Below are 14,956 nucleotides of genomic sequence, written 5' to 3' on the forward strand. Positions count from 1 at the left end.
CTTTCTGCAGCTATATGCCAATCATGAACCTAAAAATCATCTTTTAAAAATTAAACATAAGCATTTCTACATGAAGCTGCCTCCGCCTTCTGCCACTCTCCCATCTCTATGCTGCACTTCTAGCCTTCAGGTCCTTCAACATATGGAGCTGTTTCCCACATCAAGGCAAAAACCTCTTCAACTCCTTGGCTCTCTAACTCCTATTTGCTATTCAGACTCAGCTTAGATAAGACTTCTTAGAGAACCATTTTCATAAGCATCGCTCTCTCCCCTATTCATTTTTTCTCACACTACCATGTGCTTTTTCTTCAAATAAATACGTGAATGAGAAAGTGAATAAATTGTATAAAGCTTTTTTATGGAAGCATTTAATTTTTATTATGCATTGGTGAGCAGTGCCACTGAATGAAGCGGAGATGGCTCCTCAAGTCTCTATATGTTCCTCCTTATTATCACAACAAGGACACTGATAATCTTACTGTGATGCAGGCTGGTTTCAGGGTCATTACTAGTAGAAAAGTGAGTATGTGAGTGTGTGAGTGTGTGAGTGTGTGTGTGAGTGTGTGTGTGTGTGTGTTTTGTTTCAGAGTGCTCCTTAACCAAAAAGTGTCCCAGATATGGTTGCCTTACAAGCAGAATATTATACAACTCATATTATTTGTAAGGGGCCATTTTAGATTGTTTTAAAATATTAGATGTACTATATATTTCTACTTGTGTACAAATTTTATAGGTCATCCCTAAAGAGGGGCATATGGCCTACTTCTGAAAAGCAGGTTTTGTGTTGTTCTTTGGGTTTGGGGAAAATGAGTGTCTGAGTGCAGGAGGTGATAAAGGAGAACAGAACAAGATTCCTGTGTGCCCAGAGCCTCTCAGGTTTCTGTTCCTTCCTTCCAGAGTTCTCCCGCCAGCTTTGGGCCCCCAGGGAATTATAACAGCCAGCAAAGTAATATGGGAAAAGAAGATCCAATCATTCCAAAACCTAAGGGAGAAAGACCCATCTGTGAAAACATCCCTACTGTTAAATAAGAAAGAAAGCACAGAACAGGGCAGGAAACCAGCACTTTTTCAAGCACAAAAATGAAACATACAACTAGAACCTATAACAAAAGGAATTCATTTGAAGTTGTGTCAAAAGGTACACTAATTGGGCTGGGGAGATAGCTCAGTCGGTAGAGTGCTTGCCTTGCAAGCACAAGGCCCTGGGTTCGATCCCCAGCACCACACACACACACACACACACACAAAAGTACACTAATTAATGCTATATAGAATCTTTCAGAATTAAAAAAAAATTACATAATATAGAGCAATAGCTCCTTTACTCCTTCAATCACTCTGAGCAAGCGCGGACTAAAGATGTTAAAACTGTGATGCTTGTATTCAAAGGTCTCTTTACCAAAGTATATCACTGTATTAAAAATGCTCAGAGTACTTATTTAGCTACCCATTTTCAAGTGACACTTGAAAAATTAACACCATCAAGCTTTCTAAAAATAAAACAAATCAGCTTTGTTTCACTTGTCAGAGATGTGCACAGTACATCCACCCACTGCCGGCTTCTTTAACTGCAAGAGTGGTAGAAACACAGAAATTCAAAAAGTGTAAAACAGACAGAGATAAAATTCATCTCATATACATAACATAAATAGCAACAGCTTCTACCCTATTAATTAACAAGCAACTTTTCAGCATCTACTCTGTGCTCCCCACATGCTAGCATTCAAGAGAACACAAGAAAAATAATAATGGGGTTGGTCCATGTTCCTAAGAAGCTTATCATCTACATGGAAAAAAAAGAACTAAAGGCCCTGGAACAAAAATCAAGGAACAAATAGTACGATGTAACCAAGGGCTAAGTGGTATTATAATTTTTTTTTAATTTAGATCATTGTGAATTTGAAAATGAGGAAAGGCAATCCAATCTGGATTGAACCTTGAAAATGGGCAGGATTGAGACTTCTTAAAAAAACGGAAAGGACAGTTCTTGCCTGAATTAAGGGAGAGAAATATGAGCAGAAAGTGTGGCTGGGAGGGAAGCTGAGAAGTGTTAGCCAGCTTTCTGTCACTATAACAAACACCTGAGGCTCAACTTAGAAAGAGTTACTCTGGCTTACAGTCTGGAGGTTTCAATCTGTGGTTGGTTGGCACCATTGCTTTAGGCCTGTGGCAGCACATCATGGTGGAACATGTGGCAGAGCAAACCTGCTCACTTCAAAGCCAGGAAGCATAAAGAAAGGAAGGAGGAGGGGCTAGGGCCCCACAGTCCTCCCTCACAGGCATGCCCCCAGCAAGTGAGAACCTCCCACTAAGCCCCACCTCTAAGGGTTCTACCACCACCCATCATGACATACTGGGGCAAATCTCTAATACATGGGTCTGTAGGGGACATTCTAAATTCAAACTACAGCTGGAGTCATCTGCTAGATATGAGGATAATGAGAAGTCTGGTGTACCTAAAAGAGGTTCAAATTGGAGAACATTAGGTATCAAGGGGGTGGAAGAATTGACATTCAGGTGGTAGACTGCAAAAAGCTTCCCCCGTTGAAAGCAGCAAGATTAGAGAGAGTACAAAGAAACTTGTGCTGCAGGTCTGTGGAAAAGCACAAAACAAGAGAAAGCAGAATTTATTTTTATATAACTAAATTTTTGTTCTGAAGCCCCTATTCTGCTGAATAGTAAAAACTAAATTTCAGTCAACTCATGGTAATCTCAATGCCTGGTTTCCTCTTGCTCAAGGGTTGCACCTGAATTCTAGAGAATTACAAAATGCTAGATGTAGGAGCATAGGAAGGGAAGGATAGGTGGAGATCATTAGCCTTTATCCTGCCAACATCTCTAAATCTTCCAACACCAGGTCCACCTTGACCCTTCCCTTATTCTCCTCAGCCCCGCCATAAACCTTCTGCAAGTCTGGATCTCTGTTGGCTACATCCACGCCCTTGGGGGCATATTAATATCTCCTCATTGGGGCTGGGGGTTGTGGCTCAGTGGTAGAGTGCTTGCTTGCCCAGCATGTGTGAGGCACTGTGTTCAAACCTTAGCATCACATATGAATGAATGAATGAATGAATGAATGAATGAATGAATAAAATAAAGGTCCATCAACAACTAAAAATATATATTAAATTTTTTTTTAGAAAATATCTTCTCATTGTCCCCAAAGTTATCCTTGCACAGGGAATTTGCAAACTACCCTTGGTCCCTCTAATTGGATAGTCACTTCTACTGGAAGGGGATTTCTATGCCACCAGCCCAAGCTCTGCTTTTCTGAAGACAGGAAAAACCAATTTGGATCCTTTGGGGTAAACTCCCTTTGTTCCTGGAACTTGATTTATAAGTCAGATTTCCAAACAAAAGGATAAGTATAATAAAACAACAGGGGGGAACAGTGGTTGGTACCTCCAACTGTTTTCACACCTAACCAAGTATATTGTAAAGAGGACATGCACAAGAGGATCTTTAGGAACAAGGAATAAATAGGTAAATTTACAGACACTGAAAGGAAAATCTGGGAGAAATGTTTGAAAAAAGTAGGGGACAGAGAATTAGAGATGAAATAAAATCCATCCATGGTTTTCTACTTTTAAGATTAGTGAAACTCAGGCATTATCAAAACAGAAGTCATTTTAGGGTGGAAAAGTTTTGAATTTGTTTTTAAATTACATTCACACAGATTTTTCTAGTTTAAGACAATGATTTTAAATAGCATTTTCAAGTATTTTAGGTATCAGTACCAATGAAATGTTTATCAGCAAATATTCATTACTATGGTTTTCAAATACAATTAGATTTTAAACAGCTATACAGTTTTGTGAAAGAAAAAACACAACAAATCTTATTAAAAGTTTTTTAAAATCTTAAAACACTGAAATCTGCCTTTCCATTCCATTTTTCTTTCAAATGGTCTTGTCTTTGGTAGAAATAGGTATAGGGGTTATGCATTATTTTTAAAAAATATTCAGGAGAAAAAGAGATCAAAACTAATATTGTTGTGTCACAGTAGTATTGACAGCTGAAGCAGAATGAGCACCAATAGGACTGACAGTTATGAGGTGGGAGTCCCAGTTGTCCACACCCTACCAAAGCCTAAGATAAATCCTGGTGATATTTGAAACTCACAGATGTACCTAATGCTACCTATATCTCTGACCAGAGGATAACCTGAAGAATTATAAGTATTAAACAGCAAGAAGCACTGAAATAACTGAAGTATACAACAGGCACTTTATACATACTATATTTACAGGCACCGTGATTTTCACATTATAAATTATGAGGTCAGCTTCAGTCAGATTAACAAACTTCAAAGAGTAAAAATCCAGTAACAGAAACTACCTAAAAAAAAAAAAAAAAAATTAGGTGTGTGTGTGCATATGAAAAACAGCATGAAATATTCAGGATTATGCCAGGCCATTTGGCTGAAATATATTACCTCATCTGTAGAAGGAACTGGAAGAAAAAAGGACAAACAAAAGATACGAAAGCATAGTCGGAGGATTGAAGAAACTTATCCTGCCCCCCACTCCATGACTCTTTAAGCCTTCCATCACAATTAAACATTTCAGTTTATGAATGCCTGATTCCTCAAGTTCATGGGATCTCAAAAAATCAAGAGAAGGCACAAATCATGTATTTGTTAAAATGAAAAGTTTAAATTCATTCAAAATGAAAATATTAAACTGTATTTCATCTTATTTCTGAATTTTTGACTCACTCTCACTGCTTCTTCTGCTTTCCAATGTATTTATGAGGAACACTATACTGTGTTATCTAACGTTTATTGTCTTTTCTCTGGCTAAAATGTAGACTCCATCGAGGGCAAGTTATTCATATTTTTTACATTAGAAAATACTATTTAATAAAAAGTTGATCAGTATGGTTAATTGTTACTAAATTTATAGAAGCTCCAGTGTAATGCTTAGGAGATAAAATTTAAGGATAAATTAAACATTTTCAGATAATGTAAACCAGAGTCTCACACTGGCACAACAACAAATTAAGAGTTCAGTAGCCTTTGGAGAACTAAAAAAAAAAAAAGGGACACCTTTTTTTTTTTTTATTTTTTTTAGATGTTATTTTTATTCATTTATTTATATGCAGTGCTGAGAACCACATTTGACAAAGAATTAACATCTCCTTAGAGTACAGCTTGGATGAGGTATAGGCGACACCATAAAGGAATAATGGCCTTCACGGGATGCTGTGCCTCAGTCAGTCCTAGGTGAGCAAGCACGGCACTGAGAAAGACATCACAGCCCTGCTCTACCCGGCTGTTCCCACTAGCAGTTTGGGAAATAGTTCCCTCTATTTTTATTGTATCTGTTTATGTCTGTGCTCATTGCTCATGTTCAGTCTCTCATTTCCCGTGTGTTCTCTGTGCTGCTCTCTCACCCAGGATCTCTCACCCAGGCACATGCCCCACCCAGCAGGGAATAAGCCTGTCATATGTAAGAGAGAAAGCAGGCCTCTCCTGCCCACCAGCATATGCCAAGCCAGCAGTGACCTGGCACACATCAATGAATCCTGATCTGAAAAGAGTGGGGCATGGACAGCCCTAGAATTAACCGTTCCATGTATAAGGCACTGGGCACAAACCCAGAAACGAAAGGCATTCATTGAATTCAGGATAAGTCCCGTCAAAATCAGAGAAAATGGTTTTCTCTATCAAGTGCCTGTTGGGAATTTGGTGCCTTGGAATTTGGTGACACCAGGACTCTGAAAGATTAAACAAAGAAACAAAATAAAGACTCAATTCATTTTTTTAAGTTGTCAGTTCCCAAAGACCCTGTACCACAGCAACTTGAAATTCAAAATGAGCTGGGCCATCTTGACCTCTCAAAGTCCTATGCTTCAGTCACTACCACAGACTTCTTAGCATCCACCTAGTACTATGCTGAGCACTGTAAAAACTATCAAATAAAATGTAAGAGGTAATAAGTAGTAGGACACAATTAGGAGAGTGAGGTGTTGAGTGGTCCCTTGAAGGTCTTAAGAGAACAAAGGGTGGGTTTAGACAGAAAAAAGTAGAAGCAGAGCTGAACATGACACATTTTAAAGACAGGGAGGATACCACAGTAGCTGAAAACAGGGCTCATTCATAAGAACTACAAGAGATAAAAGTAGGTCTGTCAGTCTCATTCCAGGTCATTTTAAATGTCAAGTTAAGAAGTCTGGCATTGAGCAGAGCGCAGTGTGGTGCATAAATGTAATCCCAGAGACTCCAGAGGCTGAGGCAGGAAGATCACAAGTTGAAACCCAGACTCCGCAATTTAGTAAGGCCCTAAGCAACTTCGCAATACCCTGCCTCAAAGTAAAAAACAAAAAAGGCTGGGGATGTGGCTCAGTGGTTAAGCACCTCTAGGTTCAATTCCTGGTGCCAAAAATTAAAAATAAAAAGAAGTCTGGCATTGAGGTCATAATCCACCTTTAATAAAATACAAGGACACACTAGTAGTTCATAAAAATGCATTTGGTGGCCACAGGTAAGTTGATTTGGTGTAGATAATAACCTGAGAAAGACCAGCTGGAAGAATGAGAATCACCTAGTGTACCTGAAACTACAGTGAAGAAAAGGGAGCAGAGAGGAAGGAAAAACCATCAGGCCTTACAAGAAGCCTCTATAAGTCAGGATGTGGAAGAGCACTACTCCTTGATGAGTATGGAGTGGCACTACCCTCGGAATCCCACAGTGGTTTAGCACATTGTGGTTTCAGTACCTAATCTCCTGCCCTTCTTCATCATGAAAACCACATTCACGAAACTGGTTTTCCCAAAGAGAATTTCAAATATTTCTAATTTTTACTTCTCCTTTAAATTGTCCTTCCTACTTTTCTCCAACCTGTGCATGTCAAAACCTTGGAGCCAGGTTTCCACCATTATCATTGCACCACAAAGTCCACCTTGTATCTTCCAGACTACAATCTTTTATCAATTACCTTTAGAGTTAATCTCATTCAAAAACATATTTGTCAAGATATGTAGTTACCATAGTGATAAGAAAAGAACATTTCAGGTAACAAAAAACAAACTGCCCTTCTCTTTTTCCTAGCTTAAATATTTCTCAGATTCCATCAATTTACCTAAAAGATTAGGCCATTAATCTCTAATCTCTCAAAACAAGTCTGGAAATAGCTCACTCTCCTTCCAAGACCAATATATGGCACAAGCCTCATCCTAATTGCTCTAATTACATGAAGAACATAATGAGATACAGCAGCAGCTGGCTACAGATTAAGTTCCACAGAAAAGAAATTTTCCTCTATCGCCTCATAGTGAACAAACATTGCCGTGAAAAGAAAGTCATTTATTCTCAAAGTCAAATATATTTTTAAATATTATCCCACTTTTCTATCTCCTTCACCCGTACCTTTTCTTTAAAAAATTCACTCATTTCATATAGGTTTACGTTACTAGATGTGGCAGATAAATTTGAAAGCCTATTGAACAACACCCCCACCGCAAAAAAAGAAAAAGAAATGCTCGTTGAAAGAAAGTTGCTAGTTTATATAATGAATCAAACATTTCTACATACCTGCACTACAATCTCAGAGATGCAGGATATGCTCTATCAGATATATAACTGAGGAAGTAATTTTGACCTAAAAACAGAAAGTCTTTAAAAGACTGTTACCTCCAGATTTTCACAAGAGATGGTGGCAGACCTCTGGCTACCATTTTATTGATCATCATTTTAAACTCAATGTTCAAAAAAGCAGTTAGTATCTTCCCCTTAAAAATTAGTTTCTCTTCCTAAATTGTGTGTGTGGTGTGGTGCGAGTACACACGTGCACTAATGGCAACAAGCTCAAACTTTGAAACTATCTTTTCTGACTCTGCTTATACTGTTGAGTATATATGATCAATAAAGTCCCTAAGGCATCGTCACGGAAGGCCCAGGAGTCTCCTGCCTAACTCCTGACACCACAGATCAGGTATCGACCAGTACTGCCACCATCTGCAGCTCTAAGGATGTTAAGACACAGAATATTCTGAGTAATGGATATTGTTAACCCTTCTTCCCCAAAGTGATAAGCCTCTCACTTCATTTATAATATAATCTCAGATTATTAATGTGCATCATTTTCTACTTCTGTGACACTCTACAGTGGACCAGGAGATGAAAATCACCCCCTCCCCAGTAATAACACTTTAACCTCAGTATCACCAACAACTTTTTATATCTTTCAGAAATAATGATGAGTTCTCTAAGAAGTGAACTTTGTCACCCTCCTCCATAAGAAAATGAAACAGATACTGAATTTCATTGCAGCACAAAAACAAGGTGAATATTTGTCTTCAAGCTGACATTTTCTCAAAAGCAGGCATTACGGTGCCATGAAGTGAACACACAGGATATGAGACCAATGATCCAATAATGCTATGTATTAACTCCTTTTCCACCTATCAATTTGCATTAATAAATTAAGCTGAATTGGCTTAGAACTCTAAGTCATCTTAATACCTGATCTGTATTTTTCCTACTCCTTTATTCTGGTATTTTTTTTTACTTATCTTCAAAATCAGTCAGTTTGAGAAATATATGAAAAAATAAAAATTGAAAAGAGAAAAATAGTACAGAAAACATTTTGAGAAGTCACATTTTCTTGTCAAGTGTTTAAAGACAGTTGAAAACTCGATTCCTAAGAATAAAAAACATTTGGCATTTTAAATGGTATGCAGAAAAAACAAACTACTGGGACAGTGGTTGACAACATTCTGTCACTCACCAGGTTTCTCCTCAAGGATCACTGACCTTCCTCCACTGTAGTGAATTCTTATATTATGCTGCTTTGGCAGCCATCTTAATAAGTCAGACTTTCTCATACCAGAAGCAAGGCTTGGTTCCTTAACAAAATTTCCCAGTCTCTATCTCCTCCCATTTCCTCAGTATGATCAAGTCAGATATCTGTCTTAATCATCTACCACCTCCCTATGGGACAGCCAGATACAACTACTTGATTTGCCCCACTGATCCGCACACCCCACACAGTTTATTCCTTGCTTATACAATGTCCTTCATGGATCCAGAAGTTATCCTCCACATGGTGAGTTAGGAAGCCCATCCACTATCTGGTGAATCCATCATTCATTCAATGTATGATCTTAACAATCCACACAATAGAGAGTTTGGGCTCATAAATGACACAAATTATCTTCTGCCAACTGGAATAAGGACATGGCCCCAACATAACTACAAGGAAGGCAGGGAAATACAGCTATTATCTGGCTCTAAAGAGGAAAATAAATAAAACTAGGTGAACATGTAGCATTGTCTCTGACACAATGAGATGCTTTATTCTATGCCTCATTAACATCTTTAATATTCACAACTACTCCATGATATAGGTGTTATTATGATCTTCATTTTACAAATAGGGAAGTTGAGGTGCAGAAGAGTTAAGAAACTTAGTAAATGGACTTGCTGAGATTCAAAGGTAAGCACTGTGTTCCAGAACACATTATGTCATACTGCTTCTCAAATATGCAAGACACGGTGCTAGGCACTGTTAAGGACACTGGCCTTCAAAATCTATAGGGCTATCACATGAAAGGAGGATTTAGATAAATTCTATGTCTTGAGAAAGAAAATAAAAGGTGGGACTGAGAAAACCTTAAGTGAAAGAAAGTATTTTTGAGTATTATGCGCCAAGCAGCATTCTAGATACTGCACATACATCACATTCAAGTATTAAGACACTCCAAAAAAAAAAAAACAAAAAACAAAAAAAAAAAAGACACTCCAGTAAGGTAGCTATTACTATTGTAGTTAGACAAATGAAAGGCAGACTCAAAGGGATTAAGGAACTCAACTATGGTATTATATAGCCAGGATTTAAACCCAAATTCATCTGGCTTCAGAGCAATCTTCCACTATATTTCACTGCTATTTAATATAGATAGATACAAATCCTTGACCAAAGTCACCTAGTGAAAATTTTAACTTCATTCTTTTTCTTTTTTTCCATAACTAAACTTAATTTTGGTTGTGAGCCTCTATTTAGCTGAGATATAGAAACAATCTTTGTATTTTAGCTCTGAGATCTTTTTCTTTTTAGGTTCCAACAAGCAGTGGAGTAAGTCATGGTAGGATGAAGTCCATTCTCCTGTAGAGTTCCTTAAACATTCCTAGGGCTTTCCTTTGAGTGCAATGCCAATAAGTAGGCTCTCTCAGCTGCATATCTGATCTCCTTCCTCTCCTAGTTGACAGAATCTTTTTTCTTGATTTTTCTTTTACTTTTCCAAATTGGGCTTTATAACCAGGTCAAGGGTTTGTAATTTCTAAATTCAAAAAACAGACACTTGTCTTTTCTGCATCCTGACGAAGTGGCCCCTTCCTTCCCTGATGAAGAGAGAGAGGGAAAAAAAAACTGCAGAGTTATAGGAAATAACAGAAACATAAGTCAATTTGGTTAATAAATCACAATATCACCATGTCACATAAAAATCTTTTGACAGAGCTGCTGAAAATGAAATGAACTGACAAAATGTATTTAAGAAAAGGATGGTTGATAATGTAGCTAAAACAATATAAACCTTGCAGATATGTTTGCATTGGGATTGAGGGGAGGGGAGGGTGATTAGACCTCATTTTTTAAAATTTTGCCTTATAAATAGGAGAAATAAAAGGTGGGGGAAGGGAAAGAAAGAGAGAGAGATAGTAGAAAAAGAGAGAAAGGAACACCAATTTATAATTTCAAGAAAGCCAGAACAGAATGTCTGATTTTCTATGTATATTCAAAAGGAAGATGACAGAAACAGGCTGCTAAAACCCTCATCATAACAGGAAGATAATTCTAAAAAGACATGTATAGGTCACAAAGGAATAAAGCAAGACTATTCAAGCATATGATTTCCTAAGGTACCCTGAAAGAAGATGAACTCTACCCTCTTTGCTGGAGGAAAAAAAGAAAACATAAGGAAGGTGAAAAAAACTAAAAATTCAAAAAATTTCAGAGCTACAAGAACTCTGAGTGACTAAAATCTGTTACTCAATGACACTTGGATTCTGATCTGAAATCACAAAGTCTCCAGGAAAAAGAAGGCAAGACAAGCCAGGTGAGCAGATGAAAGCCACTGGTGTGGGGGCATTTACATTATCCCTTCACAGCTTAATTTTTCTACTAATTTTCTCTCAACTTTTATCTGAGAACTAATGATAAAATGATGATGATGATGATGATGAATTACTCTAAAGTACCTCCACAGTCATCAGAAGATATGCTGAACAGCATTAAAATGTAGCTTGGAATTATGTAAAGTATCACATTAAAATTTAACACCCTTCAAAATTCAATCTTATTTCATTTCAAAGTTGTATTTCAAACCAAAAGGAGCTATGGGAATTGAGAGAGAAAAAGAGAGATAACAATATTTTATCTCCATTAAAGAAAACCAAGGTGGAAAGGAAGGGGGAAATCTACTGGACAGTTTTAATGACAGCTTCATTTATGATATAATATAAATGTGTCAGTCACAATGTAAAGACAAAAGGAGCATTTTACTTGTTTCTAACATCATTACAATTACTTAAGATTAAGGTAAAAGCTGCATTTCTGGCCCTGACCTCTATTAAGCCCCAGACCATGTATCAAATTGCCTGATGATAAGTCCTTGGATCACATCCCACAAGCAAAGCAAATTCAACTTTTCTAAAACTGAATTTGTCATCTTCCCCCAAATCTGATCTGCTTCTTTTATCTACTATTCCAATTAGAAGCACCTCAAACAAGAACCTAAGAGAGTCACACTTGGAATGTTCCACCTTGACATCTCACAGGTCTCACCTCCTCAATTACTCCCAGTTGCTCTCCTCCTCTTCATCCCTCTGCAGCTTACTCTGTCAGTTCAGGCCCTCATCATCTCTCCTCTTAACCTTTACACCAGCTTATTAACAAGTCTCCCCCTTCTTCTCAGCTTGTCTCTCTCCCATACACTCTGTGTACCACAGTGATTCTTATAAAATGCAAATTTGATCATGTCACAACCCAGTATAGAGAGCCTTGGCATGAATGGCCCCCATTCTCTACAGGACATGAACTGAGTTTCTTAGCATGACAAAAAAGCCTTCCATGGGCTGGCCATTAACAGCTTCACCTTGCACCTCTTGCCACCTCACACTCTACAATTAAGCCCAAAGAAATTTCAGTGGGACTGGCTATGCTACTTTTTATCTTCCCTCATGAATCTCCCTCTGCCTGGAATGTACTCCCTCCCTTCAGCAAGCCACAGTTCAAAAGTCCATTCCTTCAGGAGCTCTTCCCTGGCTTTTTGCCAACCCCCACTCATCCTCTCCCACCTCAAAAAAGCAGTACCCCCTATTGCATCTGAACAGCAAACCAGTCATCCTCCACAGCACCCACCACACCCCATGTAAGTGTCTGCTTACCTACCTGCATTACTCATCAGGCTGCAAACTTGTCTGGGAAGTTGGTGTGCAACAATTGCTCATTGAACTAAACAATTTTTTTTGGGGGGGAGGGTAATTTTTTAAAATTTGTTCTAGTAATACATGACAGTAGAATGCATTTTGACATTTTTTCATATTGTTACTGATCAGCTGTATTTCTTTTTCTGTGAAGTGCCTGTTTGGTTCCTTAGCCCATCTATTGACTGGGTTATTTGTTTTTTGGTGTTAAGTGTTTTGATGAGTTAAACGATTTCATTCATTAAATGCCTCAACTCATATTTGATGATATTTATAACATTTTCTCTGAATTTTCAATACAGGCACAAGTAAGTGATTCATAGTAAATAATATTTTGAGTGAATGTAACAGGAAAATGGAAAGGAGCCTTTATTAAGGCCTTCTTAGGGTAGCAGTTCCACATGCCAAGTGCACACTCTCATCACATTACTTAATATTGAAAGTAGCCATTAAGTTCAGTAGCAGTAGAATCCTGTAAGAAGGAAACTACAACTTAAAAAGGACAGTAAACCCTCTCAAAGTTACCTCTGGAAAGTACATAGGTCAATACTGAAATACAGGTTTTTCATGAACTTACTGTGCTTCTCAATAAAGAAAAAGAAAAGAATGCAGAAATTAAATACAAAGAAAAGGCAATACCAAGAACAAAAAAGAGAAATGTTTCTAAGTTCTTCCCCAGTCTCACTTTTCTTTCTTTGATTGGTTGACTAGTTTTATTTTTTCTTTTTCTTTTTTCCTCCACAGTCCTCAGCAGAATAGTTAACTCAGAGTAAAGGGGTCATTCCAAGCCCATGGCTGTTACTTAGAACACAGAGTTAGGCAAAGCTAAGGGCTGGCAGGTCAATAAATTTAAGCATTAATAGAATTCATTTCATTAGACATCCATTCACTAAACCCATGCAAACCACCTCACACTTAGGCCAAAAAAACATGCACTGAAGCTCAGTTTAAATCTACTACCACCATTACAAACACAACTCCAAAGACTATCCCAATGGTACATTAACATTTTGGTATATGAAAGGTATTACAAAGAGGCACAAGGCTCAACTCTACAAATGAAATGCAAAATGGAATGCTTAGGCAGAAAGGCAAGGCTGGTTAAGCACTCATCCTAGAGGATAAGGACACCGCTCCCACAGGAAGCAATGAGAACTGACTTGACTGCCTCTCACGCTACACTCGCACATACCCCAGGCACTCAGGGCCAAACTGTGGGTATTCAGGACTATAAGCTTACCAGCTGTGCTGGTAAGCCTGGTATGATGCTGGGTTTCCAGTTCAGGAGCAATGACTAGAACAGTCCAACACATATCTGATTTACTCAGTGGAGGTGATTCAGTCACCATAAAGATTGCTTCAGTTGCTAAACAATGTTTGGAGTTCATCAGTAAGACAACTAAAAGAGCTACAATTCAGGGACACCAGGCAGAGAGCCCAACAACAGTAGCCTTGAAAAACACAGGGAAGAATGTAGCAGCAACTCACCAGGCATGTGACTTGAGACTCTTGGCAGTATGCCTTGTGGGGCGGACTGTCTGTGGGCAGAGAATTCATGTCTTTTTCTCTGCTGCCAGAGGCCAAGAAGGCACAGACAAATACCAGCTCCTATCCTTCATAAGCTAATAAGCAATGAGACCTTCCTAAGAACAATGAATGAATAACCACAACTCCCTTCTGTTTTACATGTGCACATGACTGATCAGCATTACTTTAACTGGGCTTTTACAACCTTAAACAATTCTGTAATATATTAATGAGACATCAAATATGCATCCAATGCAAGGTATCTCACTTGATAGGTAGACTGCTAAACAAAAATCTGAAGCAAAAACCAAAGACAGAGTTCAGCCTATCAAGTCAACCAACATTAAAAGATATAAATTCAGACACTAGGCAAGAACCGCTAATACAAAAATGAATATGATGTCTTTGAGAAAGCCACAGTAAAACTGGGAAGAAAAAAAAAAAAGCAAAGAGAATATGAATATAATATGCTAATTGCTGGCATAATATGTGCATGATATTTTATGAAGATCCCATAGTTAAATTATGACTAAAAGAAAGGCAACATGAGTGCAGTGACATGTGCCTATAATCACAGCTACTCAGGAGGCTGAGGCAGGAGGATCACAAGTTCAAGGCCAGCCTCAGCAACCTAGCAACACACTGACTCAAAAATAAAAACCAAAAAGAGCTGTGGGTGTACCTCAGTGATAGAATGTTTGCCTATCATGTGTGAGGTCCTGGGTTTAGTCACTAGTACTATTTTTAAAAAAACGAAGCGGAGGAAGAGGAAGAGGAGGAGGAGTGGGGGCAGAAGGAAGAGGAGGAGGAGGAAGGGGAGGAGGAGGAGGTGTGGGGAGAAAGAGGAAGTAGGGGGAGGAGGAAGGAAGGGAAGGAGGGAGGGAGGGAGGGAGGGAGGGAGGGAGGAAGGAAGGAAGGAAGGAAGGAAGGAAGGAAGGAAGGAAGGAAGGAAGGAAGGAAGGAAGGAAGGAAGGAAGGAAGGAAGGAAGGAAAAGCCAAGGC

General features: G+C 38.4%; 1 protein-coding gene across 3 annotated transcripts in view; it reads right to left on the reverse strand.

The window, feature by feature from the left end:
* The window catches only part of IGSF11 (immunoglobulin superfamily member 11), a 153,187-nt gene that overhangs the window by 86,909 nt on the left and 51,322 nt on the right, over positions 1 to 14,956 (reverse strand). The window contains exon 1 of one of the 3 annotated variants that reach the window (XM_079155329.1): positions 13,916 to 14,343. The exons of the other annotated variants lie outside the window; for them this stretch is intronic. Coding sequence (XP_079011455.1) covers positions 13,916 to 13,922 — 7 coding nt within the window. The 5' untranslated portion in view covers positions 13,923 to 14,343. Of the gene's footprint in view, positions 1 to 13,915; positions 14,344 to 14,956 lie in introns of those variants that run through there. 3 annotated transcript variants of the gene reach the window in all.

This window comes from Sciurus vulgaris, assembly GCF_902686455.1.
Source record: "Sciurus vulgaris genome assembly, chromosome: 10".
Taxonomy (NCBI): Eukaryota; Metazoa; Chordata; class Mammalia; order Rodentia; family Sciuridae; genus Sciurus; species Sciurus vulgaris.